This window comes from Eucyclogobius newberryi, unplaced genomic scaffold, assembly GCF_026437365.1.
Source record: "Eucyclogobius newberryi isolate DKJ021-1_F unplaced genomic scaffold, fEucNew1.0.hap1 SCAF_5, whole genome shotgun sequence".
Lineage (NCBI taxonomy): Eukaryota > Metazoa > Chordata > Actinopteri > Gobiiformes > Gobiidae > Eucyclogobius > Eucyclogobius newberryi.
Window position 1 is genome coordinate 35,273,111 of NW_027316167.1, and position 27,931 is coordinate 35,301,041.

Genomic DNA, 27,931 nt, shown 5'->3' on the forward strand with positions numbered 1-27,931 from the left:
TCTCAGTACATGTGTGTGTGTGTGTGTGTGTGTGTGTGTGCAGCTGATCCACGTGGCCTGTGTGTGCGCCGGTCACAACGCCAGCAGAGACGTGGTCACTCTGGTCAAGTCCGTGCTCTTTCACAGGTCAGTGCTCACTCCGGCTCAGGTGGATTTTCAGTGCGATGAGAAGTTTATAAATGGTACAGACATCACACAGAGTGATCTCCGGCTCCCTTTTAGATATATAACTATAATAACTGTAACTGCATTTTTAGGATATTTATTCTGTCCATGAGCTGCACTGTTACACAACCAACTTAATTAGAGTTTTATTTTATTCTAAATGTTTGCTCTAGTTGCACATTGTGTTACATTTAAGACTATTTTAACTCACAGAATATGCCCACTTTAAAGTCACTAAATACTTATTTTTCATTTTCTCACCTTTTTAGTTAAACGCCTGTATTGATCACAGGCTCCTGAAAATGTGTTCAAATTCAATGAAAATATCATTTGCGTAATTAAAGAGACCTCGTCACTTGTTCAGGTTTAACATTTATGTATTTTCTTTTTGCGTATTTCAAATTAAATCCTTAGAGAATGACTCGCTCCTTGCTCCTTCCTTTATCTGAGAAAAGAACCTCATCACGTTCTGAAACCACCGTGAGTTTGTGCGTTACCACCTGAAGTAAAGCGAGCCAAATGTTGCAGCGTCAGTTCAAGCTCCTATTGTTCTGTATAAAAGCTCCTTCTGTGTCAAAGCCCTCCTGTTCGCCTCATTGTTGGAGCACAGATTCACGACGCTTCTCGCTCTTCTGCATGAATAATACCCATATGTCACCGCAGCGACAACACTCCACTGTGCACTCAAAATAACACCGTTTTTCAAGATAACATGAATGCAGTTTGGAGAGCACAGTCGTAAATACAATGTACTATTAGAGTGGAAGAAATCACGCTAATATTATTAATTTTAAAGATAAATAATACTATGATTGCGTTCTGGTCTGGCCCACTCATGCAACGCTGCGGTTAGACTCAGAAAACTTCTGTTGACACTTTGACATAATATATTCCTGCAGTAGCAAAACAAGTTTGAATTCTGTCACAATTCAACCTTCTTTTGCCCCGGACCCTGCTGGACGACTGAGGGATTACACTGACATATCGCTGGTGTTTTATTGGAATGAGGACTGGTAATGTGCTTGTTAATCTGCACCCTGGTCAGTAAATAATCAGCTCCCTGACCACTGTTACTTCACAAAGGACAAAGTCTCTGGAATGGGAGAGTCTATAGCGCCCCCCATGGCCTCGCTCCAAGTTACATGTCTGACCTTCTCCGCGGACACGTCCCAGGCCACAGTCCCGAGCCAGCGGCTGTTAACTATTCCACTGACAATATACGAAATTAGGGGTGACCGAGCATTTGGATCTGTCGCCCCTTAAGTACGGGACGCACTTCCTCTTTTGTCTTTCAAAACAAGCTTAAAGAAAGTTTTACCGATTCACCTGTTCAGACTGGCTTTTGCTCACCTGCTCTAATCGCATTCGTGTTTGTAAATGTTGATTTTCTGATTTCATGTAATTGTATTTTCAAAGGTTTTACATGTTTCTTTTATTTTAAACCGTGAAAAACCTTGTGAGTTGATCTCTGTGAAAGGCGCTGTATAAATAAAACTTTCTTAGTTTACTGACGTTACCTACTTAATTTACTTAGCTTACCATCCTTAACTTATTTACTTCTTAACTTAAGTTACCTAACTACTTTAACGTACTTAAAGGAATTACTTACTTACCTATTGGCTTTAAAGGCGTTATGGACAATTTTTCGGCGATTTGAGAACGCAGGTGGAAGTGCGCATGCGCACTCCCCCGTGTGGACTGATTCAACACACACGTGCCTTTGTTTATTAGCGCGACGGATCGCATCGCATCTCTCGTCTCCCGTAGATTTCCGTCTCTTCTGAGTCAGCTCGAACTGTCTTTCTCCGTCCTAATTTTGTCCCGTACACTGAGGGAACTATATTATGATAGATCAATGCGCTTAGGCACAGGGAAACGTGCTGCTCTCATGGGGACGAGCCACACGAGGCTGCAGGTGAGCGGTAGGTGTGTTTTATGATTGATACGTGGCAGGACTAATCGGCAGTCCACGCCACGAGGAAATAAGACTCAGATTTGGCCCAAAAAATCCATTACGCCTTTAACATACCTTACTTTTACCTACCTTAACTTAACTTGCTTTAATTACTTACTTACTTACTTTATTTTCTTACTTACTTACTTTACTTACTTGACTTACTTTACTTTGCTTACTTCATTTTACTTCTTTCCTTACTTTACGAACTTACTTTACTTACTTTACTTTACTTACTTGCTCTGATTCTGATACACTCACATTTAAATCAAACAATTCTCAGTGCGCATCTTGGATCTGTGACGATAATGCGCTACAGTTAGCTTAGCTTTATTTTAGCCTTGTGTAAATCCAAACAATATTGCTTCTTTCTTAGCCAAAAACTGTAATAATCCAGTTATTTTTTTTCCATTAATATGATGAGCTCATGTTGTGTTCAGGACTACTTATTATGTGGGTCAAACCGATGCTTTTTGACTAGTTAATGTACGACTAGTTTATCCACTAGCGCTGCCTGCTGTTGTAGAAAGATCTTGAAATGCATTTTTGTCGCTTCAGTGAGAGAGAAGCTTTTGGAAAACCATCTTTTTCAAATGTACTACAGAACTCCTCTGGATGGCCGGGCCATTGCACTCTTTGAAGCTCACACGCATGTTGTCTCCGTGTGCAGGAGGAACCCTCTTCACTTCCACTTCATCACAGACTCGGTGGCTCGTCAGATCCTCAGCGCTCTGTTCCAGTCCTGGATGGTGCCGTCGGTGCAGGTCAGCTTCTATGACGCAGAGACGCTCAAGGTGAGAACAACCGCCCGACCAACAGGGTTCAAGACTGTGTGGAGGACTTTGCACGTTCTCCCTGTGTCTGTGCGATTTGGCTGTATGGCGTTCATTCGAATCATGACCTGAAGTTCTGCAGTTGCACATGTTTTAGAAGTCTGACTCTCACAAACTCGAACTCTCACTCACACATCAGTGAACTTCATCCCTGGAGGCAGTCACAAAATCTGGCATTCTCACTGCGGTACGGCAGCAGATGATTTCGTGCACAATCCTAAACCTTTGCAGAGCTTTACCAGAACCGCGTTGCCCCTCGTTCATTTGACTCGTCAGTGCTCGGGGTTTCTACGGTGGATTACAGCTCGTGTTATTAGTTTACATGTGTGAACAGAACAAAACAATGATAGTGTAATTGTTGAAAAGTGATGCTACTCTTAGGTCTTAAAGCGTCTAATTAGGAACTGCCAAAGTTTGCCACTATTTCCTCTTTTAACAATAATATATCCTGTCGTATTCTATCTAAAAGCTGCTAACATAAGCATTCTTGTATTAGTTCATCAGTTCCAATGTTAGTCTTTTTTTCTAACATCAACACTTCCAAACGCATTCAATCCTTGCCTCCAAGTACTAAAACTCATGTAAAATTGCATACTTTATTTATTTTATTTATTTTATTTTATTTATTTCATTTTATTCATTTCATTCATTTCATTCATTTCATTCATTTCATTCATTTCATTCATTTTATTCATTTTATTCATTTATTTTTACTGAAAGCTCATGAAAACAGTTGGTGGTAAATGTTTTATTTCCAATCCATTGATTCCGTTGTCCTCAGTGAAATGTCCTGCTGGAACGGCCACAGGGGTTGAGCGAGTTCTAGCTTTAGAAATGTAACTGTCGCAGAAATAAAACTAATATACAAGTAAACCTTCCCATGTGTATGTACTGCATCCGAGGCTTGTTCAAATGTAGCCCTGTGCTGCCAGACATTACTCAGTGTAATGGCTGAACGGTGTTTGTTGTTGAGACCAAACGCATTTAATGGAGCGTTGACATCATTAAGTTGGCTCATTTCTTCTGGAGCTGTGCAGAAGCGGTGCGTTCAAACACAGGGGCAGTGTGCGTTTAAAATCGAGCTGGAGCAGGTCACTTTCTAGGGTAGAATTCACGGTGTAACTGTTTAACTGCACATTTGTTGACCTGGTTTATGGTTCATATCTCTGTAATTACTGGGCATATCCACATGGGGAAATAACTGGCTCAAAGTTCAAACTATTTTCTGTCGGCGCAAACAAGCCAAAGTGAAATTAGTTGTTCATAGGGCCTCAGAAAGTGGTGCCATTATTCAACTCCAAAAAATGTTGTCAGCTGAAAGATTAATATGACAAGTTTATGGAGACAATCCCAACTTCAAGTTATAAGTTTGTTGCAAGTAAAGTGTTACATAGACCCTTGTCCTTCATCTGAAACTAGAACATCATTAAATACTAGAACTAAAAATACTAGACCAACCTTGGGGATGAGGGGGTGGATCACTGACTTCCTGACGGATCAGAGGCAGTGTGTGCGGCTGGGGAAGACCGTCTCAGACACTATCAGCACAGGAGCTCCACAGGGCTGTGTACTCTCTCCTCTTCTCTTCTCCCTGTACACAAACTGCTGCAGTTCAGGCAGTTTGTGGATGACAAAAACCCTCATCAGGCCAGTCCCAGTTAGAGTGATTCAATAGTGTTTTGACAGATTTTGATATATTTTGATAGTGTTTTGATAGATTTTGATAGTGTTTTGACATAAATATTTGGATGGACTTAAATAGATTTGAATAGATTTTGAGGGATTTCGATAGTATTTTTAATAGATTTTGATAGATCCTTATAGCTTTAGATAGTTTTATGCTTCTAATTTAAAGGCCACGTTGAAGTTGTACACTCCGTCTGCGGAACAGGCCAAACTATCTTTACGTATTTGATTTGTAGATTGATGGATTATTTACTTATATTTGTTCATATTTTAATTGGATTTCTTTGTCTCTTTGTTTTCTCTGAATTGTTCAAACCTTTGTCGCCGTAGAGTATACAGTATTCCAGTCTTTATAGTTGTGTCATTACTTTAGAAATCTCAACAATCTGCCTTGTTTTCATGTCTCTTTTCACAAACAGCTCCCTGTCCTCGTTCGCTGGAACACTGTGCACCGGCGCCAAATAAACCAAGGTTATGCATTTAAGATAGAGGATGTATTAGTCTGGACACCTCCATTTTCTGAGGCTGAAACCGTCAGGTCAACAATACAGAAAAGACTGTCTGTGGTTTAAAATTATTTGGGTTCATCCATCTTGACATTTGTAAAAGGAGGATAATAATGATGGCTTAGCTCCGGGTTGGGCGATAATAAATAAAAATATAGCCGCAAGCGGCAATGATCGGCCCTCGCCACGCCTCCGCCACACTGCCGCAAGAGGAGGGGGCGCTATCGCGCCCCAATTTTCCTTTTATTACGCCTACTGCTGAATCTGTGACGCTGTCACATCTTCTCCCCTTTGTTTTACCATCAAAAAGCAATTTTATTTTGAATTCTTGGCAAAATGTGCGCACACCGTGACTCTTTGAATAAAAATGTGGATAACTTTTGATGGTCCACACTTGAAGATGAGTCCCACCAAATTTCACGTTGATAGGGCTTACGCCCTGGGAGGAGTTTGTGAAAGTCTAAAGTGTAAACATGTTCTGGTGATTTCCCCATTGGAATAACATGGGAGGTTTCGGTCATCGTTACAGCAAAACCGTAACAATTATGACATGGGTCTCATTGACTTTTTTGATGGGGATGCCAAAATAGAGTTTTGTGTCAAATTTCAGATAATTTCGCAAAACTAAACATTTAACCTCCATATAAAATCTGTAGGGGGCGCTGTGGCGCAAAATTAATTAATTTCACTTCAAGTAGGTTTAGGGCAAAGATTTTAACAACTGATTGTAATTTGACGCAATTCGGACTTTATCCGCGCAAACGGCAGAAATGTTAAATTTGGGAGATTTCTGAAATTCTAGCTAAAGTTTGCGGCTTCGCCGCACAGAGACCGTGACAGGTATCAATGTAATTTGAATAACTTTTGATGTCCCACTCCTCAGTAGCATTTTAACCAAATTTCAGCTTTTTAGGGCCAACGCCCTGGGAGGAGTTTGTAAAAGTACGACGTTTGGAAAAACTCCCGAGTCATGCTTAGCCATTTTTGAACCAATATGGCTGACATTTGGTTGGGTGGACGGCGTTGCCGTAATACTATTTTTTACTTCTCTTGTCACCATCTACCTCTGCGCCAAATTTCATGATTCTACGACCCGATTTCTTTCTGGTCATTTCCTATCTCAATGCATTTTTGGTACATTTGGGGGCGCTGACGCGCCAATTTTTTTTATTTTAGAAAAGGGAAATAGCCAGACTGTAGAGAGGCACGATTTTTAGAGGTGTGCAAATTTTTGTGACTTTTTGTCAATGTTCACTGGGTGAAAAATAGGGGGGTTGGTCCCGAGAAGAAGAAAGAAAGAAAGAAAGAAGAAAGAATAATATTCCGATGCGAAAACAATGTTTCCCATTTTTCAACTATCATAAACTATACATTTTCGGAAAGCTACCTCATGGTGTGGGTCCCTGGTCACTGACGGGTACTTTCGTTAATTTTGAGTGGGCTGCGCCCACTTTGTGTTTTTGGCCCTCTATACAGTAATAATGTTACATTTTTGCATTACATGCTTATATGCACGGAACATGCAAGAGATGGGGAACGTATTCGTGAGCTACTTTGCGCAAATGAGTGCTTTATGTCATCCCAATGTAAAGTGCTCGTTTAGTGCGCACTTTTGCACGGGCTTCGCCCGTTTACAACGGTAATGTTCCATTTTCCTACTACTAATTAGTATGCACGGGGCGTGCATGAGTGGAGGAGTGCGTTAGTGAGTGTTTGGAAGTGGGCGAATTTCGTGCGCACTACGTGCGCACTTTCACAGCCGTGCTTCGCACGGCCTTACGAGATTAATAGGCTTCTCGCCAGCTTGTGGCGCTCGGGCCTAATAATAATACATTTAATGCTAATACTAATTGCGTTAAGGTGCAACATAAAACAATGCATAATAAAATAATTACCATAGCTACGTCTACAGAGTCAAATTTGGCATGCGTAAATTCAGAATTGTCATTGCTTCTTAACACGTCTAAATTCAGTTCGGCGTCAGGCTAATTTTACCAATGTATTTATCAATTCGAAAACATTTTGAGAGCCACTGCACTTTAAAGTATTTAAACATGTTAGTTGAGGTTTAATTGTCAGACAAATGTAAAGATTACCCACAAAAGTGCAGAAATATCACCTTGTTTAAGAGATTACACTTGACGTTTCTTTTTCAGCTCGTTTTCAACAGTTTTAATTACAGACGAGACGCTCTATATTCTAATTTTGCTCGTCTCCTAAACAACAACAGCAACTTTATGCATTTTTCGTCACATCTTCTGCCTCCGCGTGCGAAAATATCTTCAGATGAAGTTTCAGGTCACGTCATGGCGCACATTTCAAACACGTCCTGGAGGATTAACATCTGAGAGAAGAAATCTGAACAGAGAAACTAATCCGAGAATAACCTGCATTTCAGAACACGTTTGTAGAGTCTAAGTGAAGTAAAGTAAAGTAGGTATTTGACAAAGTAAATGAATCTGAAACTGTAAACACTGTGCTGCCTGGGCCAATAAAACATAAATGGATATAGATAATATAGAAATATAGGAAATTAAAACTGTAAAAACTACTCAAACTCAAATTGTAGACTTGTTTTCCCCAATTTGTATCATTTGAATTTACTACAAACTCATCCCTTTGTTACCTTGAACCTTGAAGTCATTTTGTTGTGTCCTGGGGCAAGACACTTCCCTGCTACTGCCCAAATCAAACTTTATTGTCCATATGTCAGTCATGATGGACTGTGATACCTTTCCCCCTTAATCCCCTCTCTCTGTCTTTCCCTTTCCTCTACTGCTGCTCCATCTCTCCTCCTCCCTTTTTTATCCCTCACCCTTTATCTTTCTTTCTCTCTCCCACTCCCCCCTTACTCTTTCTCCGACACAATCTCCTCTCACCCCCCTCTTTCTCCACTTCTCCCTCTGTCTCTCTCTCATTTTACCTCCTCATTCTGGAGGTGCAGTGTGTTACAGAGATGATCTCGGTCTTTATGGACTCCTCCCACCAAACAGGCTGGCGTCTTTCCCCTCTCTGTCTGTGAGGGCTGCTGGAGGGGCGCAAGACAACAACGGACGCCTTCTATCGTTTGGCACCCCTGTCCTCCCAGGAATGTCCTCAGTAGAACAGAAGGAGCTGTAATGCAACTCCACCAAAGTCCTTCACCCTGGCCAGTTTACCTGAGTCCAGGTGGCCGAGGGTGTTGGCCCCAGGCTCCTCTCCCCGGGGCAGCTGGAGATCCCTGTACCGCCCCCCCATACGCTCCAGTGGAGGGTGGTGCAGAGGGCCAATGAGCATCTGGCTCACTCAGAGGAACCAGGCAGCTGGGTCGGGATGCTCGGACCCTGATCCCAGCACGATTCAGACTTGAACATGTGTACAGCACACTGGTGGGGGCGCTAGAGGGGTTTGAGAGTGTGTGGACAGTGAGGAGGGCACTGTGTGCAGTGAGGGAGGGGCAGTTGCTTTCAGCTATTTTTGATGTGAAAACAGGACTGATGATCTTTGACTGTTTTTGTGTGTGCTTTTAAAAAATGAGCTGTCAATAAAATAATGTGAGTGTAAAGTCAAGTCAAAGTCCTCTTTCTCCCCTTCTCCCTCTGTGTCTCTCTCATTTTACCTCCTCTTTCTCCCTCTCTCTCCTTTTCTCCTTTTTCCTCCCTCTCTCCCCCCTTCCCCCTCCTCGCTCTCTCCTTCTCCCTCCCCTCTCGCTTCCATCATATGTTCTCTCTCTTTCTTGTCTCACTTCAAAGGCGAAAGCCCCACAACCGAATCATCTCCGTCCCGTTTGTGCATCAATGCGACTTAAGCGCGTGCCGGCCCTTAAAGGAGAGGTCTGTGCGGGCACAACCCTTTAGGAGCAGCTTTGCACGCCGCACAAAGCCCCCAGAGCAGGTTTTGCACTCTGCACATGGCTTCAAAGCGCATGGGAGGACGACCCGGTAACTGGGCGTCTCCATGATCAAAGATGCACACAGGAACCAGGCTTTGTCTCCATCAGGCAGCGGTGGAAATTGTGCTTAAAGATAATGACACGGCTCCAGAATCAAAACAAACGCTCATGGAACCTTTTCAAAGCATCGAATTAGAGCTTCAAAGCTGTTCCTCAAGTGTTTCGTGCGACCGAGACGGTTGTACTACATTATTTTAGTCGTAGTTCACATAGAAAGAGAAAAGCGGCCGGGACTTGTTTTTCAAATACAAGGCCTCTAATTTCATTTTAGGATTAAAGTTCAAATAACAGTTTAAACTACACATTTCACTAAAATGTAGTGAACACAATTATAGATTTGACTTAACATTTTGTCCGTTTGCCCCCAAGTTTATAATTGTACTTCCTGGTTGAAAGTGAGCACAAATATAACATAGGTGGAGGTCATTCAACTGCTGTTACCTAGCAACCAGACTGTAAACAAGATTCAAAATCCTTTTAAATGATACAACCGTTATGATTTGACTCACAATAATACCATATAACACCTTTATTTTGTCGAACGATGGTTTAAACTGTCAGAAGTTATTGATCATCATGATTATCGTCTTCTTCAGAGTGATCGAGTGATGTCGTGTCAACTGATTTACACAGGTTTTCTACCGTAGAGGCAGGACAACAGCGCCACCTGCAGTCCGACTTGTTTAGCACGGTATTCCAGGTGTGTGAGAGTAAAAAAGGTCCCCCTTGTCCCAGTTTACGATCTATGGAGACGTTTCCGGGTTTGGTTCAGAATTCCTTGACACACCGTCGGCTGTGATTTGAGTGTAATAATTTGATAATTTTGTCTTCTGAAGTTTGTGTGATGATTTGGTTGTAAGGAAACTAAACTGAACTGAATGGAACCTGGTCATTCTTGTTTAGAGTACATGTTGTTGACCATAGACTCTTGATGTTGTGCGTTCCAGTCGGAAGTGTCCTGGATCCCAAACAAACACTATTCTGGAATTTACGGCCTGATGAAGCTGACCCTCACCAAGGCCCTGCCCCCGGAGCTGAGTCAGGTCATCGTACTGGACACGGACATCACCTTCGCCACCGACATCGCCGAGCTCTGGGGCATCTTCAGGAAGTTCACAGGTAAAATGCTCCTTCTGTCTCCTGCGTCTTTTAGAAGGAGGACGTGGGATGGACTCCTTATCTCTCTGAAAAGGATCATTCTTTCACAGATAAAAAGTGTTTTACTGAGGGCAATAATACTAGACAACAGCATTTGATATAATTAACCTCAGAAATATTCCGAAGCTGATAAAAACCTCCAGAGACATAGATTTGCCCTAAAAGTCTCACAGATTTCTGATGCTCGACTGGACAGAGTTTAGGTGGTCCTTGATAAAATGCATTTCTCATTTCGTGGCAGTTATGTTGTAGAAAGTTTTCAGCAAGCCAGTTTTTTAATACAAGATACAAGGCCTTGCAGAAGGATTTTAAATGTTACTCTGTTATCAGCATACAGATGGTACGATATACACTTAAAACATATAACAACTCAACGAAATATGTTCATCTGAATAAAAAGTGGCCCCAGAACAGACCCTTGCAGAACCCCATAGGACAAATGTGATAGCATATTATTAATGCAAATATTAAAATATCTATCATTTTAATGTGGTTAACCCCTCCCCCTCTGTGTTCAGATAAGCAGGTGATTGGTCTGGTGGAGAATCAAAGTGACTGGTATTTGGGAAATTTGTGGAAGAATCACAAACCGTGGCCTGCTCTGGGACGAGGGTTCAACACAGGTAAAGCCTCAGACTCTGCTCCTGTTCACAAACTGCTGAGGTCTGTCAGATAGAGTAAAAGAGTAAACCTTCACGTCTGCGACAGGTGTGATCCTGCTGTACGTGGAGCGTCTGCGGAGGATGCGTTGGGAGCAGATGTGGAGGCTCACAGCCGAGAGGGAGCTCATGAGCATGCTCAGTACCTCTCTGGCTGACCAGGTCAGTGCTTAACTACAGATTTACTGTACATAGGGTTCGGAACTGAATACATATTGCATATTCAGAATATTTAAATACTCTATACAGAACTGCTGTTTTCTTGTACAGTCTCTCTTTCTTTTGCAGGTTTTAGAGTACAATTACACTTACACAGAGGAAAACATTGTCATATTTGATCATGAAATGTTTGCTCCAAACTGCACTAAATCAGTGAGAAAAATGGAAAACTCAGCTCTTATAGTGAGAGTATGTGCAGTTAACACCTGCTATAATTACTGATGATTAATGCTTAACAAACAGTGAAACAAAAAGCTGTATTAATCGTATGTTAAGTCGTGTTTTTCAATACATTACCAAATACAACACATGTGAATGCAGATATTCAGTATTCTGTAAAAACATTTATCTTCTATGGCTTGTTCTGGTTTGGGGTCGTGGGTGACTGGAGCCTCTCCCTGTGACTTTGGGCCTTAGGCGGGTGCTCCCTGGACAGGGCCAGGGTCTCTTATACATCACCACGGCAACAAGATCTATATTTGTTAATGTTTTTAATAGTTTTCTAATATTTTTAACTGAGAAAGTTGAGTAACTCCGCGGTCAGTCTGCGTGGCAAGCTCAAATTTTACCGACTGCAGCCGCACAAAAGCACCAAAAAAACACAAATACTGCCGTGTTTTCCCGCGCGTCTCGTTTCCGGAAAGCACAATCCAAGCGTTTTGTCTCATTTGGCTTACATCGTGTGGCAGGGTCGAGGATTAGCTTCATTAGTCTTAATTAGCTTCTTTGCTCTAACACGTGTAACTCTGCAAACCCTCCACACCAGACTTGTATTTTTATATTCATTGGACTTCTCTTCTTGTTCTGTCCCATTTTCTCTCACAATGGCGGACTTGATTAACTCTGGCCTTCTCTTCATTCTGAGGTCACTGCAAACACAAAAGTGACCTCCAACTGAAAAATGACGTTCGGGCCTTTTTGAAATGTTAACGCTCAGAAATAGAAGTGGGTTATTCATCGTCTACGAGAACATATTAAAACACTTGACACAATTAGAATGTTGAGTATATTAATAGCTAGACTTTTCTGGTTGGAAGTCTTTCGCCGGCTTGTCTCCATGGAGATGTTATTGCTTGGTAACATTTTACAGTAAAAGTCTAAACTTCTATCTTGTTTCGAATCAACTACAGATGTTTTTCTTGCTCAAAAATGCCCCAGGGCAACAGATCTGACCTGTAACCTGTCGCCATGGAGATAGATAAACGTAATGCGTTCAGTTCGTGCACTTCGTTTAGCTTTGTATTTCACATAGTTTTGGCCCCCGGCTCTTTTTATTGTGATCGTTTTGTTTGTCTCTCCTGGTTGTGCGTCGGGTCACTCTATGTCGCCCCCTGCAGACACGCTTACATGCTGCTGGCAGCTTTTGTAAGAAGAAGAAGAAAGCAAAAACAAGAAGTTAAATGAACTCTTGTCTCTTAAATGAACGCTTGTCTCTTAAATGAACGATTGTCTCTTAAATGAACGCTTGTCTCTTAAATGAACGATTGTCTCTTAAATGAACGCTTGTCTTTTAAATTAACTTTTATCTTTTAAATGAACGCTTGTCTCTTAAATGAACTCTTGTCTCTTAAATGAACTCTTGTCTCTTAAATGAACTCTTGTCTCTTAAATGAACTTTTGTCTCTTAAATAAACTCTTGTCTCTTAAAAGAACTCTTGTCTCTTAAATTAACTCTTGTCTCTTAAAAGAACCCTTGTCTCTTAAAAGAACTCTTGTCTCTTAAATGAACTCTTGTCTCTTAAAAGAACTCTTGTTTCTTAAAAGAACTCTTGTCTCTCGAATGAACGATTGTCTCTTAAATGAACGATTGTCTCTTAAATGAACGATTGTCTCTTAAATGAACGATTGTCTCTTAAATGACCTCTTGTCTCCGGTGCCGTGGTGTACTGTGGAGCATTCCAGGCATCGCAATAACCAAAAAGGCTCCGGACCGTCAGAAAAGTGTCATCGTACATATTTCAAATGGAACGCAACAATATCAATCGGTCGTTAAGTTGAAAATCCCTCCAAAGAAACTAATTTACATAAAAGAAACTACCTTCACTTGTCCTAAAGGCCCTTCTGTGATGTGTGTAATGTTGTGTAATGTGGTGTAATGTTGTGTAATGTGGTGTTGTTGTGTGCAGGACATCTTTAACGCCTTCATCAAACAGAACCCTGTGTTGGTGCATCAGCTTCCCTGTTTCTGGAACGTCCAACTGTCGGACCACACGCGATCAGAGCAGTGCTACACCGAAGTCTCAGATCTCAAGGTACAACTACTACTACTACTGCTGCTACCGCTGCTGCTGCTGCTGCTGCTGATGCTGCTGCCGCTGCCGCCACCACCACCACCACCACTACTACTACTACTACTACTACTACTACTACTACTACTACTACTACTACTACTGCTACTGCTACTGCTACTGCTACTGCTACTGCTGCTGCTGCTGCTGCTGCTGCTGCTGCTGCTGCTGCTGCTGCTGCTGCTGCTGCTGCTGCTGCTGCTGCTGCTGCTGCTGCTGCTGCTGCTGCTGCTGCTGCTGCTGCTGCTGCTGCTGCTGCTGCTGCTGCTGCTGCTGCTGCTGCTGCTGCTGCTGCTGCTGCTGCTGCTGCTGCTGCTGCTGCTGCTGCTGCTGCTGCTGCTGCTGCTGCTGCTGCTGCTGCTGCTGCTGCTGCTGCTGCTGCTGCTGCTGCTGCTGCTGCTGCTGCTGCTGCTGCTGCTGCTGCTGCTGCTGCTGCTGCTGCTGCTGCTGCTGCTGCTGCTGCTGCTGCTGCTGCTGCTGCTGCTGCTGCTGCTGCTGCTGCTGCTGCTGCTGCTGCTGCTGCTGCTGCTGCTGCTGCTGCTGCTGCTGCTGCTGCTGCTGCTGCTGCTGCTGCTGCTGCTGCTGCTGCTGCTGCTGCTGCTGCTGCTGCTGCTGCTGCTGCTGCTGCTGCTGCTGCTGCTGCTGCTGCTGCTGCTGCTGCTGCTGCTGCTGCTGCTGCTGCTGCTGCTGCTGCTGCTGCTGCTGCTGCTGCTGCTGCTGCTGCTGCTGCTGCTGCTGCTGCTGCTGCTGCTGCTGCTGCTGCTGCTGCTGCTGCTGCTGCTGCTGCTGCTGCTGCTGCTGCTGCTGCTGCTGCTGCTGCTGCTGCTGCTGCTGCTGCTGCTGCTGCTGCTGCTGCTGCTGCTGCTGCTGCTGCTGCTGCTGCTGCTGCTGCTGCTGCTGCTGCTGCTGCTGCTGCTGCTGCTGCTGCTGCTGCTGCTGCTGCTGCTGCTGCTGCTGCTGCTGCTGCTGCTGCTGCTGCTGCTGCTGCTGCTGCTGCTGCTGCTGCTGCTGCTGCTGCTGCTGCTGCTGCTGCTGCTGCTGCTGCTGCTGCTGCTGCTGCTGCTGCTGCTGCTGCTGCTGCTGCTGCTGCTGCTGCTGCTGCTGCTGCTGCTGCTGCTGCTGCTGCTGCTGCTGCTGCTGCTGCTGCTGCTGCTGCTGCTGCTGCTGCTGCTGCTGCTGCTGCTGCTGCTGCTGCTGCTGCTGCTGCTGCTGCTGCTGCTACTGCTACTACTACTACTACTACTACTACTACTACTACTACTACTACTACTACTACTACTACTACTACTACTACTACTACTACTACTACTACTACTACTACTACTACTACTACTACTACTACTACTACTACTACTACTACTACTACTACTACTACTACTACTACTACTACTACTACTACTACTACTACTACTACTACTACTACTACTACTACTACTACTACTACTACTACTACTACTACTACTACTACTACTACTACTACTACTACTACTACTACTACTACTACTACTACTACTACTACTACTACTACTACTACTACTACTACTACTACTACTACTACTACTACTACTACTACTACTACTACTACTACTACTACTACTACTACTACTACTACTACTACTACTACTACTACTACTACTACTACTACTACTACTACTACTACTACTACTACTACTACTACTACTACTACTACTACTACTACTACTACTACTACTACTACTACTACTACTACTACTACTACTACTACTACTACTACTACTACTACTACTACTACTACTACTACTACTACTACTACTACTACTACTACTACTACTACTACTACTACTACTACTACTACTACTACTACTACTACTACTACTACTACTACTACTACTACTACTACTACTACTACTACTACTACTACTACTACTACTACTACTACTACTACTACTACTACTACTACTACTACTACTACTACTACTACTACTACTACTACTACTACTACTACTACTACTACTACTACTACTACTACTACTACTACTACTACTACTACTACTACTACTACTACTACTACTACTACTACTACTACTACTACTACTACCGCTGCTACTACCACCACCAAAACATGATAAAAACTAAACTAAAGAGCCGAAGAACAATGCGACAAACGACTGGGTCACTGGTGAGTTTTAATGAACGCTAAGCTTAGTACGTATCATCTTTGAATAAATCCAAGTACATTTGACCTTGTTACCGTATATGCTGTGTTGTATAAAAGTGTGGGCTCATAATATTATGTATCTGAGCAACATCATTATAGTGAAGAGCTTTTAGAATTATTTGCAAAGCTAAATTTAGAGATCATACAAGTGAATCATTTATTTAGTCAGGATTATTGAAACTTTAAAATATGATTGACTAGGAACATTGTTATTTATGTTTTAGGCCAGAAACAGAGCTTTGCCAGTTTTGTTTGATGAAATCTATAAAGATGTTTAAACTTAAACACCAGTGTGCACAAACTACATTAAAGCAAATGTGTTCATCTGTCACAGGCGTAAAACTGTGAAACTCTCAGGAAAAGAATTTAAAAGGATGTCAAAATATTTTCCAATTTAAAAAGATGTATAAATCATTGATATAGAGACTGTATTAACTTGACTTTTGACTGGATGGATGAAAGAATTAGTGTTGAAATCTCTATTTTAACAGGCTGATTTTATGATGAGCTCTATTTAAGATCTTTTGTTGTGCGAGGGACACATCAGAGTGTTGTTTCACCGAGGTTTCCGTTCATCTCCAGGTATAATACCACGTTCTGGACGAGTGAAGTGTCTCGTAGTGATGGATAAATGAGGCTTGGGGGTGTGAGACTGCGACAGATTTGAGTTTCACACGCCTCGCTCTAAAAGCAGCTCCAGCTCCAGCTCCGAACACACGTGATACAAATGACACAAATGACACAAACGACATAAATAACACAGGGAGTACGAGTTGGCCAATAGTTTTCTCCTTAAAGTGACTTAAATATGGACCCAGCTCGACACAGTCACTGTCTGAGCTTGATACATGTGTCGAATCGTTTGGTCCATCACTAGTGTCTTGTACTTTCCTGACCAGCCAGTCTTTGAATACAGAAACGGATCATGAAGGGATTCAATAGTAACAGTTTCAACTTGGGATGGTCCAACCACAGCCGCTAATTAAATAAAATGGCACGTTTCTCTCAAATGCAATAGACATCTGCTCTTGATTATTCTCCTGTCATTCAGAACGCTCTCACTTCCTTTACCTCAGACACACAAGAGTTTAGTGCTTCGCATGTTGATTCGGCAGAAATTGGAGTAGTTTCTCAGTCTTCTGTCCTCCTCCCCTTTTTACTCGTAAGCCGCCATGTTTGTTTAGACCGTAATGCATCATGTCACTGTTTCAATGTCATATCTGTATAATAAAGATGTGGGCTCCATTTATAAGCTTCAGGGGCATCCCATTTACAAAATACACTTTTTACTATGCTTAATGTCATAAATAATAGCTTTACTGTATACACTATCCGTCCGAAAGAAAAGAGTCTCACACTTAAGTCTTTGTAGGACCTTTATGTTGATGGAGAGAGTGACCGCTGCACAAAGTCTTCTCCAGCTCGTCCCAAACACTCTCACTGGGGTTCAGATTTGTAGTTAGTTTTTGCTTCTCCTTAGATGTTTTCTCTGCTCGATGCCAACGATTTGACCCTTCTCAAACACACTGATATCTCATCCATGACCACGGGATTCGTCTTTTCACATGATTGTTTCAGAAATGAGAAGCCTCTCACTGCATCAGTCGGGTTTAAATACTGAAAGATCATCACCGGCAGCAGTTTGTCCAGTAGGAGGAGACGACCTACTGGATTTGAGTTTTTGAATCTAAGTGTCAACTCCAGATTTACTGCAGTGCCTTACTGCAGCTGCCTCCCCCAGTGATTCTTCCCCCGTGCTGCCTCCCTTGGCCCGTGGCTCTGGAGAACGCAGTAGAATTATGTGGTCAGAGCAGAGGAAGGAAAACGTTTTGACAGATGAAAAATGAACATCTGCTGAGGTCGAGGAGTCGCCAGAAGACGGGGAACTTTCCGCTGGGCTTTTCGTTTGCCGACTCACTGTATAATTTAAGGTGCAGGGTTCCCTCCAGGGTTGCAAGGGAAATAACTCTCAAAAAGAAATGTAAATGGTCGCAATTAGGTCAAATAAAAAACAACTAAATGTTCCTGTGTCTCCATGAGGTCTTATAAACAATGCAACCCCTGTAGTTTCGACCTCGACCAACATGTCAAAGTGTTAGTTTAGAAAAATATAGCTTTAATAAGATCAAAACTCAAAGTTGGGCTGCACAAAATTGCACAAAATTGTCTGGTCTACGTTGAATTAAAGAGTTTAGTTTTAGTTCTTTGTCCAGCTTTAAGTTAGATGTTTGTGGTTGTTAGCATCAATGCTAATTTCAGCGTTAATCTTTTGTCAATAAACTTAACACGTGGTAATGTTTTACAACTCTCCCACTGAAAATACATTGGTTCTGGAAGAATCTGTGTCATTTTCCCACACGTTTCCCACAATGCTTTAGTTCTTAAGATGGCCTCCTAGGACTTATTGGATCAAGATAAACAAGCCATCTGCGACTGATAAAATATGAGGAGTTTAAATTATTTTTATGGAAAATCCATTTGACAAAAAGACAAAAAGTTGAGGATCCTTTTGTTTTGGAATTGAATAATAAATATATAATTCTTGCTGTTTCAGGTGATCCACTGGAACTCCCCGAAGAAGCTGCGAGTGAAGAACAAGCACGTGGAGTTCTTTAGAAACCTGTACCTGACATTCTTGGAGTACGATGGGAACCTTCTGCGGCGGGAACTGTTCGGGTGTCCCAGCCCCAACAGCCCCCAGAGCGTGCAGGTGAGAACCAACAGCCCCCAGAGAGTGCAGGTGGGAACCAACAGACCCCAGAGCGTGCAGGTGAGAACTAACAGCCCCCAGAGCGTGCAGGTGGGAACCAACAGACCCCAGAGCGTGCAGGTGAGAACTAACAGCCCCCAGAGCGTGCAGGTGAGAACCAACAGCCCCCAGAGCATGCGGGTGAGAACCAACAGCCCCCAGAGCGTGCAGGTGAGAACCAACAGCCCCCAGAGCATGCGGGTGAGAACCAACAGCCCCCAGAGCGTGCAGGTGAGAACCAACAGCCCCCAGAGCGTGCGGGTGAGAACCAACAGCCCCCAGAGCATGCGGGTGAGAACCAACAGCCCCCAGAGCGTGATACAGCAGATACAAACTTTTATTAATAACAATGTATTTGTTCTAGTACTTTTTGGACGCTGAAATAAACCTCACGTTGTGTTAGTGGTGGTAAGTTTGTTACTACTACTTTCCTGGCACCGACTAACGGACCGGAAATTAGTTTGGTATCTTGCCTGAGGCCACAAGATGTAATACCTCATTTGTCCACGAGTGTCCCCTTGTAGAAAAATATTCAGTTGTAGTCAGGGTCCGAATGCCAAGGGAGAGACGCCCTGGGCATTCAGGTGCTAATCAGGTACTCTGTGAGGAGGGAGCGAACATCAGGTTACAATAGGATGTTGAGAGCCCAGTATAGAGCTGTTAGAAAACAAGGAAGAGTAGTCTCAAGTGAAACCGTAAACTCCCTCTATCAGGAGGTCCCGCCCGGTGGGCAGAGCCTACACAGAGTAGGATAAAAACCTGAGTTCCCGGACTCAATTCGCAGATTGAGAATGACTCTTGGATGAGAGTCAAAACGTTTCATTTTTCTAAAAACAGAGTCCAGATGATACAACTAAACCTAAGGCCACAACAACAATATCCAATTGTCAGGGGTGGATTTGGTGGTCAGTGTTGGGAAGTAACAAAATACATACTCAGTATGTAGAGTAATTGTGCTCTGGTACAATTACTCTTTAATGTGGTGGTTTTCAGAATACAGTTACTTTATTAAAATTAAAGGAATATATTTTGGCATTTGATCACACAGTTTATGCTTCGAACTGCGAAGAATTAGTGAAAACACACTAAAAGAGAAAACACAGCTCTTGCTCAAGTATTTTTCACCTAAAACTGTTTTAATCCTGTGTCGCAGTTCTCTGATTGGCCCATGGAACAGAATGCGTGATAAGTACATTATAATGCAGGCGTTCAGTATTCTGTGACTAAATACATGGTGAAACTATGGTCCCCGATATAAAGGTCGAGGGAGGTTCATGTTCCATAGCGATACCTTTGAGGAGGAAGTGTCTGGGGAGGGGGGAAGACTAGACATCTTTGCTTTGACAGCCACCCCCAAAACACAACTACAGCTAAGCACCAGCATATGATAATGGGCCAAACTTTTGCATTTGCTTTTAGGAGCCAAACTTTAGCATTTGCTTTTAAGACTTTTGGCTGCAGTCAGGTTTGTGCCATTAAATGCTGCTCCTGAGCCAACCTCGCGACCTCCGGCCCAAAAAGAACAGAACCCTGTTGGTTTTGACTCCGGCCCAAGCCTCCGCACTCATTTACTTTCCGTGAATGCACTTTAGCTCAAACTTTAGAAACAAGGCTGGCACGGGGCCCGGCAGGTGCCCGATGGCTCCTGATGAAGGGGGATTACAGCATCTTTACAAACTTAGCGCCAATGCCAATGACGCTAATGAAGCTGCTGACTGCTTGAGAGCAGAGGGGCGCTAATGAGCAACTCGAGAACATAAATGAATGATTTATCTAAGAATGTTTTAATTGCTGCAAAATATTTATGTTATTATGTATGTATGTATTACTGAGATTTACAACTCTGAAACACAGACCTGATGTTGCTTCAGACAGCTAGACTTTCTCCTGCACTTCATGTTTGAACTGGACTGGAAAGTAAAAGTATATTTTTTAGAGATTTAGACCTGCTGATTGTGTTAAAAATATTACTCAAACACTCTAAATGCAACTTTGAGTGGTTTAATGAGAAGGGAAAATAAATATAATATTGTTAAAAGCTGTGGGTCTTTAAGGACACGTTCTCATTGACACTGTTGGCATCCTGTCACACTTCACCGGGCGCTCTCTTGTTTGTGTGTTTCAGTTGCAGTCGGCCCTGGAGCAGCTGGACGAGGACGATCAGTGTTACGACTTCAGACGAGAGCGCCTCACGGTCCACAGAGTACACCTCTACTTCCTCCACTACGAGTACCCGAAATCAGACAACGGGAGCGACATTACTCTGGTGGCACAGCTCTCTATGGATAGGTACAGACCGGGACGCTGGACTGACGCTGGACTGACGCTGGACTGACGCTGGACTGACGCTGGACTGACGCTGGACTGACGCTGGACTGACGCTGGACTGACGCTGGACTGACGCCGGACTGAAGCAGGATTAAAGTGTGACTAAAGCAGGAGTGAAGCGTGACTAAGGCGGAACTGAGGCGGAACTGAGGCGGGACTGAGGCGGGACTGAGGCGGGACTGAGGCGGGACTGAGGCGGGACTGAGGCGGGACTGAGGCGGGATTGAGGCGGGACTGAGGCGGGACTACAGAGAAAGTGTGATCTGGTCCTTGTGTTTCAGGCTGCAGATGCTGGAGGCCATCTGTAAACACTGGGAGGGCCCCATCAGCCTGGCCCTGTACATGTCGGACGCTGAGGCCCAGCAGTTCTTGCGCTATGCCCAGGCCTCTGAGGTTCTCAAGAACCGCAAGAACGTGGGCTACCACATTGTGTACCGCGAGGGTCAGTTTTACCCTGTCAACCTCCTGCGGAACGTGGCTCTGCGCAATGCCCCGACTCCCTACGTGTTCCTCACTGACGTGGACTTTCTGCCCATGTACGGCCTCTACGACTACCTCAGGTACGACTGGGCAAATAGAGGGACAAACAAGCTGGTTTTAATCACTATAGAGTATTATTTGTGTTTGTTAAATGTTTAAACACTACACATGTTTGTCTTGGTCTGGTCTGGTCTGGTCTGGTCTGGTCACCGTCTCCTCATCTCAAGCCAATCAAATGTGTTTATTCCAATAACACATGGGAAACAGTGGAGCTCATTTATCATTTAGAACAAAACCCAACGAAAGTTACAAAAGTAACTACGGTTCTATGACTCCTGGATGACCGTGCTGGGAGCTGTTTCATCCCTACTAAAGGGTCAGTTGGGATGACGCAGACCTTCTCTCACCTCAGATAAACAGAGTTTAGTACTTCTCTCATGGATTTAGCAGAAAATGTGCAATTTTTTTTTTCAGTCACCTGTGCTCCTTTCTGTCCTTGTAAACTGTTATTTTTGTGTCTCTCGGATTGGCTAATCCGCCTGTCAGTCATGCCATCTGAACTCCAGGAGATAAAACCAGTGCCAGACACGTCTTTGTAAACATGGTTTTCAGAGTAATGAAGAATTGGGACCATTGCCATAACAATTAGCAATACAGAAGAAATCTTTGAGTGTTAAAAAGGCCTAATAATGGAGCAAAAGCGGTTCTATCAGTCTGACCCTGAGCAGCTGTGATTTCAGCAGTGTGGAGGAACTGAAAAGGCGTAAACTTTGTGTGAAACACCTTCCTTGCTGCAGCTGTTGAAAGTCTGTGCACTGGTCACGTCCAGCTTTCTCGTGTATGATAAATAATGTATATAAAACATGGTGAGCTTGTGAGATATGGACCTGTATGCTATTACTCAGCTCAATAACTAAATTAAACAAGTTGAATAACGCCTGTGGCCTTGAATCTGTTCGGAGGAAAGTTGTGTGGAAGCGTTGCTCACCCACATCAACAGTTCCATGTTCTCGTATCAGCCAAGGACAGGCTCCTACACTCGACTTTAACACAGTATAAGGCAGCGCCTGTATACGGGATGAATAGCTGCCCTTGACAGAGTAAATACTAAAACTCGGATAGTGCTTTTGTTGTTGTTGAAGATAAACTTTTTACAATGTATATTATTTGAAAAACCGCTGGCAGTAGCTCAGTTTGTCCACAGCTCAAATGTTGGCAATTTGCTCCTGTGTCCAGCGTTTTATGCTGTTATTTTGTCCTTGGGCATGACTCGTCTCCCACTTTTTCTGCCTGAAAGTGTGATAGGTGGTGGTTGGAGAATGAGAGCCAATTCTTAAAAGCACTAAATCCAGCTACTGATACGTATTGATCTGTTAATTCTGAAGATGGAAATGTCAGTCCAGAAAACGCCAATCCAGAAACACTTGCTGGATTGGGTGTTGGTTCCATGATATAGATTCAGTCGATATCCTAGTGTGGCATTTAATTGGACGTAATGAGACCTTTTACTGATTGATGTTGGCCCCGAACATCTTTGACATGTTTGAACTTTGAGCAGAAAAAGATTCAATATGACCTCAGAACATATTCAGACTAGATAAATGACTGCATATAGTGCCAGAATTTGGTCTTAACACATCTGCTCATACATCCAGTTTAAGTTCAGGTCAGCTGTGAAAAACTGTCCGACAGCAGCTGCGTAAAATGTGTTCTGAAGTGAATATGGTGGGACGTTGTAGTTTAACACATTAGAAAGGAGGTAAAAGTTTAAGGCTGTTTCGCTGGAGGAGCGTTTCAAGCAGGTGGTCTCAGAGGGGCTCCTCCTGCACTGCGACGTGGGCAGATTGTGGCGCGAGCGCGGCCGACCTCGAGCCGACCTTCTTTGACAGCACAGTCCACAGTGAGTGCAAAAGTGTTTGGAATTGGATTAAAACAAACACTTGGGACACATATTTGTATGAATTGCCATTTTGCAACCTGCGTCTGACAAGGACAATTGGATCAACTTCTGTCCCTAAAAGCCTCTGTGAGCTTGAACCGTCATTTTCAGTTATAGAGTTGAAGTTAACATAAATTACAAGAGCAACAAGTGACTCAATTGTGGATTTATTGATATTGAGAAGGATGAGGAGGAGGAGGAGGAAGATGAGGATGAGAAGGATGAAGATGATTAGGAAGAGGAAGATGAGAAGGCTGAGGATGAGGAGGAGGAGGCTGAGAATGATGAGGACGGGAAGCTGGAGGATGAAGAGGGGGATGAGGAAGATGAGGACGGGAAGCAGGAGTATGAAGAGGAATATGAGGATGAGGAGGCTGAGGAAGATGAGGAGGATGAAGATGAGGACGAGAAGCAGGATGATGAAGAAAAAGATGAGGATGAGGAAGATGAGGAGGAGGATGATGAGGATTAGAAGGATTAGGAGGAGGAGGAAGATGAAGTGGATGAGGAGGATGAGGAAGGTGAGGGTGAGAAGGATTAGAAGGAGGAGGAAGAGGAGGAAGATGAAGTGGATGAGGAGGATGAGGAAGGTGAGGGTGAGAAGGATTAGGAGGAGGAGGAAGATGAAGTGGATGAGGAGGATGAGGAAGGTGAGGGTGAGAAGGATTAGGAGGAGGAGGATAGGAGGAAGATGAGGTGGATGAGGAAGGTGAGAAGGATTAGGAGGAGGAGGAGGAAGAGGAGGACGAGGAAGATGAGGAGGCTGAGGAGGATGAAGGTTCTTCCTCTGCGGTGGAGATGGGGCGGTGCAGCGTTTTATCTGACATGGCAGGGGGTGGAGGGGAGAGAGTGTATTCATGAGTCTGACCTCTCTGTGCAGGCGCAGTGTGGTGCAGCTGGACATGTCCCACACTAAAAAGGCCCTGGTCGTCCCGGCCTTCGAGACGCTGCGGTACAGACTGTCCTTCCCCAAATCCAAAGCGGAGCTGCTCTCGATGCTGGACATGGGGACGCTCTACACCTTCAGGTAACACTGCACACACATCTGGACTTTAGACGTTTGAGTGTATTATCTATTATAAGACACATTTTAAAAGACTGCAAAAATTAATGCATTCAAATATGGGCACTTTTGTGGTTAATTGAACACTTTTTGAATGACAGTTGAACATTAACCATGGCATTTATCGACATGTTTTTGCACATTTCCAAAGGATTGACCACAAAAAAACAAGATATTCATATTTTCTATACAGTGTTTGCATGTTCCCCCTGTGCCTCTCTCCAGGGTAGATTAAATAGATACAAATAAATAAACACTTCTTTATTTTACATGTACAGAAGGGCTGCGCAATGTCAGAAATGATTGCTAAATGCTGCAATATCGATATTATTGCAATATTTTAATGAGCTTTTGACACAATACTTTCAGTTACACTAAAACGTCAAAAATCTGTTATTAGTCCAAATCTGTCAATATGAAAACAACAGCGGAAAAAAAGAATACTAAATCAAGTAAATCATGATCTTCTGTCATATGAAGAACATTGATGTTACTGTGATACACTGCCTGTCCAAAAGAAACGTTCTCTCAGATCTGGTAGATTAGTTTTCTCTACTCAATGCCAATTTGACCACCATCTCCATGACCACGGGATTTGTCTTTCTACATGGTTGTTTCAGAAACCATAAGTCAGGTTTAAAAACTTAAAGACGATCACCTGCAGCAGTTGTCCAATTGGAGGAGATAAAACAAAATGTGCGAGTCTTTCCGAGATCCTTTAACCCGATCTCTGAACCTGGCCTCATAACGAGTGCTGTAAATCCGCCTCCTCGACTCGGGGTCAACGCTGCAGTTTGCCCTCTCTCTGCAATTATACTCCCGCTATAAATCACTGCTAAACCACTCACATTACCCACAACCGCTCCCCAAAAAAACGCAATAAATAATGAATCCGAACGACCCCCAAAGCGTCACAAAAATGTATGCAATTTATAGCGGCTGTGCTGTGCTGAAAGTTTGACTGTATTTCTGCATCGAAAATTCAAATGGCCATTCTCTTTCCATTTTCAGATTAAACTTGTAAGAGCAGCGTTGGCGTTTCATCATCTCGGGAACATTACCAGTAATAGCCGCTCACTTGGCATAAAAAACACACAAATAATTTCCAAAATGGTTCAGGTTCTTGGACTAGACGAGGACAAATGAGCGCATTACCTTTATGAAAACACCACAGCAAAGACCGTTACAAAAGAGAGGAGCCTCTTTGAAGCTAAACGCCGTGTTGTTTACTGCGATTCAGTGTATAATCATCTGCTTTTACGCCAGCAAACTTCATGTCCTCTTCTGCTTTTGTACATCACAGAAAAGCAGAAGAACATCACTTGTGTCTGAACTCTCTTTTGGGTTGTCACATTGTTCTCTCACCAAAAACATACCTGGACTTGTTTCTCGCTTCGTTCTCGCTTGTCATTAATCCTGCTTAGAAGGTCCTCTCCCTCAGAAAACACTCAGTTTCAAGTTTCCCAGATTTGTCACGTTACTACAGACGGTTGGACTTGCTATGCCTTTATTGGCTCGAGCCTTCCATGGAACATGGAATGCGACGAGACATTGTTCTCCCCATGGTTTCTTATTATAGTTTTTCATGGTACAACTCAGGCATTTTTGACCCTCTAACATTGATGAATGTCACACATGGGGTCATAGGTCACACAACGTGTGTTGCCATGTGGGCCGTGTGTTGCCATGGCAGCGCTGGTACAGCTCCATCAGGACTCTTCTTCTCTTCTTCACTTTGAGCCCTTTCTTCTCATGTAAAGATTGTATACATTTGCCGTGATCGGCTCGGCCCGAACTCCAATAAAATGGAGGTTGTGAGAACGCCCGTCGCAACAGTGCCGACTAGTTCAAAAAAGAAAAAACATGAAACGCTTCATCTTTGGCCTAGGCATGTGAGACTTGGGACAGTGATAGAGCTACCTTTGACCTCTGACCTTTGAGGAGTAAAACGCACCTGGCAGCATCGCTCTATTATAAACAGGAAGTCAACCATGTCGAATCAAAGTGGCACCGCCACGCTTGACTTTTTTTTTTCAAAATCGTACTAGGTCCTCTTGTCCGATCGAGCTCAAAACAACACCTTTTGCATCTAAAGACATTGAAATGTAATAAATATCCAAAAGAATGTTGATATTCTTTACGGTCTCCGCGTAACACGCCCTCAAAAAAGGCTTAATTTCCTGTTTTTTCAAGGACAAGTCACGCCTATTGGAATTGATCTGCGGAGCTCATATTTCACTCACTAATGTGTTTTTATGGACTGATTGGAAATAAATACCCATGTAACAAATTTACTCTATAGCGCCCCCTACCCATTGTGTGAAAAACTCAACATTGTCTGATTTGTTTGAAACTCATGGTTTATATTTTCCTCGAGACGCCATGAAAAAAGTGCATTGCAGATATTGTGTATTTTCACAATTGGCCAGCAGAGGCGCAATGAATGCCTTCACTTCCTCTTCTGCTTTTATTTTGATGGGACATTTCCTCTAATTCTAATGCGTGCCGCATTAGAATTATTATTCTTTAGACTTTATTCTTTAGGCTTTATTCTTTAGACTCAATTATTTTGACTTTATATTCTTTCTGCCACAACTCGAGAGGGAGAGGGGGAGAGAGAGGGAGGGAGCTTGTAGGATTTTTGACGCGTTTCCACTCTGTAGCCCGGGTCATTTTCTAGTCTCACTCCATTTTTGTAGTTCCTCCTCTTTATTTGCCTGCCTCTGGACAGGCGGGAAGGCGGTCGCGCGGGAAGGCGGTCGCGCGGGAGGCGAGAGCCATCATCGCCGCTGCCGCGGCTTTAATTTTATTTATGTTTGTCATATTGTACCATTATGATTATTTTTCATTAATTCTATTATTATTATTATAAATATTAATGATTTATTTTTGTCCTGCTCTCTGGTCCTGTATCTTGTTTTTAGGGAAAAAATAAGGAAAGAAAAAATATATAAACGAATGAAATATCAAAATTTAAAAAAATTATGATATTGTCACGTCAACGCTAGAGATCTGGAGGTCTCCTGTGCTGTTTTTAAGTCCATAAATCGACCATGTCTGCATCAAATCACGTTCATTAAAACCGAGTCAAGCTAGTTTCCCTCTGCTGCCAGTAGATGGAGTGGTAGCTATCAGTCAGGTGTTCCCTCATCAGGAAATGTGTGGTTTTCCATGGATACTGTTGGAGTTCTGAAACATGAGATGCCAAAGTAAAGATACTACTTTACCTCTCTCATTTAACCTCTCAAAGTTTTTTTTTCCTCCCATCATTGCCCCAACAGTCCAGATCACGTGTCACGCCCACTCCTCTCATTTTAGATCAATATTGTGATTTAAAATCTCTAAAATGAGACATAATGATCCGTGGGTGTCGTAAATTGAAAGTCAGATCTGATCTTTTTCTTTGCAGGTATCACGTGTGGCCGAAGGGTCACGCTCCTACGAACTACGCAAAGTGGCGGACGGCGACCACTCCTTACCGGGTGGAGTGGGAGGCAGACTTCGAGCCGTACGTGGTCGTGAGGAGGGACTGCCCCGAGTACGACCAGCGCTTTGTGGGCTTCGGCTGGAACAAGGTGTCGCACATCATGGAGCTCGACGCACAGGTGCCAAAGCCACTGCTCTGCACACACTGCACTCAGTCTGACCGCTCTGGACATGTCTCTGGTGGTTTTCACTCTTTCACTGTCAGAGGTCAGAGGTCAGATGTCTGCTGGACGTTTTTGGATCATGTCTCTGTAATTACTGAAATTGTTTGTTCTCAGTATTTTCAGAAA

General features: G+C 43.4%; 1 protein-coding gene across 1 annotated transcript in view; it reads left to right on the forward strand.

The window, feature by feature from the left end:
- Window positions 1-27,931, forward strand: part of large2 (LARGE xylosyl- and glucuronyltransferase 2) — a 56,909-nt gene that overhangs the window by 19,330 nt on the left and 9,648 nt on the right. Inside the window, exons 4-14 of the mRNA XM_072465506.1 lie at window positions 44-126; window positions 2,790-2,913; window positions 10,023-10,194; window positions 10,752-10,856; window positions 10,942-11,054; window positions 13,238-13,363; window positions 18,151-18,306; window positions 20,471-20,634; window positions 20,955-21,233; window positions 23,973-24,119; window positions 27,565-27,760. Coding sequence (XP_072321607.1) covers window positions 44-126; window positions 2,790-2,913; window positions 10,023-10,194; window positions 10,752-10,856; window positions 10,942-11,054; window positions 13,238-13,363; window positions 18,151-18,306; window positions 20,471-20,634; window positions 20,955-21,233; window positions 23,973-24,119; window positions 27,565-27,760 — 1,665 coding nt within the window. The remainder of the gene's footprint in view (window positions 1-43; window positions 127-2,789; window positions 2,914-10,022; window positions 10,195-10,751; window positions 10,857-10,941; window positions 11,055-13,237; window positions 13,364-18,150; window positions 18,307-20,470; window positions 20,635-20,954; window positions 21,234-23,972; window positions 24,120-27,564; window positions 27,761-27,931) is intronic.